This window comes from Palaemon carinicauda, chromosome 32, assembly GCF_036898095.1.
Source record: "Palaemon carinicauda isolate YSFRI2023 chromosome 32, ASM3689809v2, whole genome shotgun sequence".
Lineage (NCBI taxonomy): Eukaryota > Metazoa > Arthropoda > Malacostraca > Decapoda > Palaemonidae > Palaemon > Palaemon carinicauda.
In genome coordinates this window covers 12,885,913-12,888,412 of record NC_090756.1, presented here as the reverse complement: position 1 = coordinate 12,888,412, position 2,500 = coordinate 12,885,913, and the positions used below count along the sequence as shown (strand labels likewise).

At 37.3% G+C, this 2,500-nt stretch overlaps 1 protein-coding gene across 1 annotated transcript in view; it reads right to left on the bottom strand.

The window, feature by feature from the left end:
* Positions 1-729: 729 nt before the first annotated feature.
* The window catches only part of LOC137625705 (monocarboxylate transporter 12-like), a 4,081-nt gene continuing 2,310 nt past the window's right edge, over positions 730-2,500 (bottom strand). Inside the window, exons 5-6 of the mRNA XM_068356608.1 lie at positions 2,132-2,352; positions 730-1,776 (exon numbers count right to left, since the gene is read on the bottom strand). Of these exons, the coding sequence (XP_068212709.1) occupies positions 1,637-1,776; positions 2,132-2,352 (361 nt within the window). The 3' untranslated portion in view covers positions 730-1,636. The remainder of the gene's footprint in view (positions 1,777-2,131; positions 2,353-2,500) is intronic.

Below are 2,500 nucleotides of genomic sequence, written 5' to 3'. Positions count from 1 at the left end.
CAGTATCTCAGATTCAAGATTCTGGTAGTTCTGTGCTGCCTGCTGATTGGCTGAGGCACTCACTTGAAGTCTCTGTCACAGAAAAGCTTTCTGGTCGTGGATTAGTGTCATCTTCATAGGTGTTCCTAAGGCAGGAGGGGAGAAGAAACATCTCTTGGGTCGATTTGAGATAAGGTTTTGCTTGTTGGATAAGTAGGGCTTCCACGATCCGATCCGGGGCTTCCTGCCGTCCAGACCACAGCCGATGATCGTGGTGTTATTGATTATTTCATTTCGCCTTAGTCAATGGGAGAACAGCTACGTCCCAGATACAGTATGGACTTGCTCATGAAAAGAAAATTCAAACCATTGAGAAGGTCAATTATAAGGTCACTAAGACAGCAATTGTTTCCTATGAAAACTGCTTGAAACGGGGTCTACTACCTAGATAATAATAATAATAATAATAATAATAATAATAATAATAATAATAATAATAATAATTATAATAATAATGATAAATGCAAACCATACACTGGAAATCTTTTATACCCAAAGATATAGTTGAATGACATTTATATAAAATGTTGTGGGGTATAATAAAAGGGGTTATGTCATTACTCTTTATTTGGTTAGTTTGAAAGTGGAGAATCCCCTTAGTTTAAAACAGATCGTAAATCTGAAACAGACATTCTGCTCTGCTTAAACAATTTGAGATTTCTCTCCAGACTGCCTAACCCAGTGATTCTCAACCTTCTTTGGCTATGGACCCCTTTCACCACATGACAGAAAGTCACTACCGCTTCCTTTCCAAGATTCTCTGCCTCAATAAGTGCATTCTAAACAATATTCACATATACTCGAACTTGCTTTTATTAATTTTCTGTATATTAGTATAATTTACAATTACAATTTTACATGGATTATTTTTATAGTGGAGTTTTACAAATAAGAAGCAAGTTGAGAATATTGATGGGAAGCTCAATCGCTGTAAATGATCAATAATCTAACAGTTTGAGTTTCTTAATGGGTGGCCCCAATTTCCACACATCAGAAATTGCCCCTAGGGAGAAGTCCCCCTGGCTAAGAACCACTGATCTAACCCATCAACAAAAATTTTGCCTCTACCCGTCTCAATCATCTATATTAGGATACATTCTTCTTGAGGCCCTGAGTGTAGGAGAGATATAAACACCAACTTCTTAATTATAGGCCATTTTTACAGTAGTTCTTTACAACAGACAAAATCAGTGCTTTCTAGACAGCAGCCTTACATTAAATGATAACTGAGCGACAATGACACAGTGTTGCCAGGTCGGTAATAAATATAGTTGTTGCCACATAACAGGCAAAAAAACGTGAATGTTCAATGCATAATGATACATATAGGGAAGCACATAGATATAAACAAAATAATATATGGAATTTATGTACCTACATCATACAAAAGCCTGTCCTCTCCTTAGGCAGGATATCCCATAGCACAGAGCAGTTAAACAGAATACCCTAAAGGTGGTCCACCTTTAACCAATTGTTTGCATTTGGCTACAGTTTATCCTTAACTCCATGATGTATGGGATGCATCCTAGTATTTATCCTGTCTATATCCTTCCAACTATGGTTTACAAGCTAATTTTTCTGCTTGGAAAGGAAACTGTTAGGAAGGAAGATATATTTTTGAACCAGGAAGCTTTGCTATAAGAGGTTGAGAAGCAATAATCAAAGCTCCCAAAATCAACAAAGAGCCCATCATGATATACGGAACGCCCAATCCGCCGCTGATGTCCATCACAAAACCTGCAAGAGATTGGATGAGGAAAAGAAACGAATCATACTGAATCAGGTCTTTTTGGGAAGCCATTAAAGAAAAGTCCCCATTCAAATTATCAACTGTATAAGATGATTTCTGTCTGTGCCAGGTTTTCCTAAAACGTTATCCTACAGAAAGATCAGTTGAAGAAGATACAGATTCAATTGAAAATTCTTATCAAAAACTGATATCAGGATTTACAACTGCCATTGAAAGCAACACTAAATAGATAACTTACTTATATGATTTGGACAGAATTTTTAAATTATAATGAAACAGAAATTGTGAAGCTACTCATTAGCATAAAAGTTTCTGATTCACTTTGAATAAATCTCCGCTTACCAATAACTGATGGATAGAATAAGTTGCAGATTCCCTGCGTCATCCGGAAGAATCCCCAGGTGGAGGACATGGCGTCTCCTCCAAACTGGTCAGCCAAGAGTTCATTGATCAGTGTCCAGAAGAAGGCGGTGCAGAGGGAAAGCGTGGTTGCGAAGATCAACAGGTGCCACATGTTTGTGCACAAGGGCACAGTCATACAACCCAAGCCTCCGATTACCAAGCTGTTGGAAGTACATCAATGCTTCTTCTTATATGAAATGACAAGTAGTACTAGTCAAGTAAGGGCCATGGTAATTATAGTAATGTCTAAATAGTATAGGCTCATAATTAGAAAAGGATTAAGTTGTAAGATTATTGTAGGAATCATTA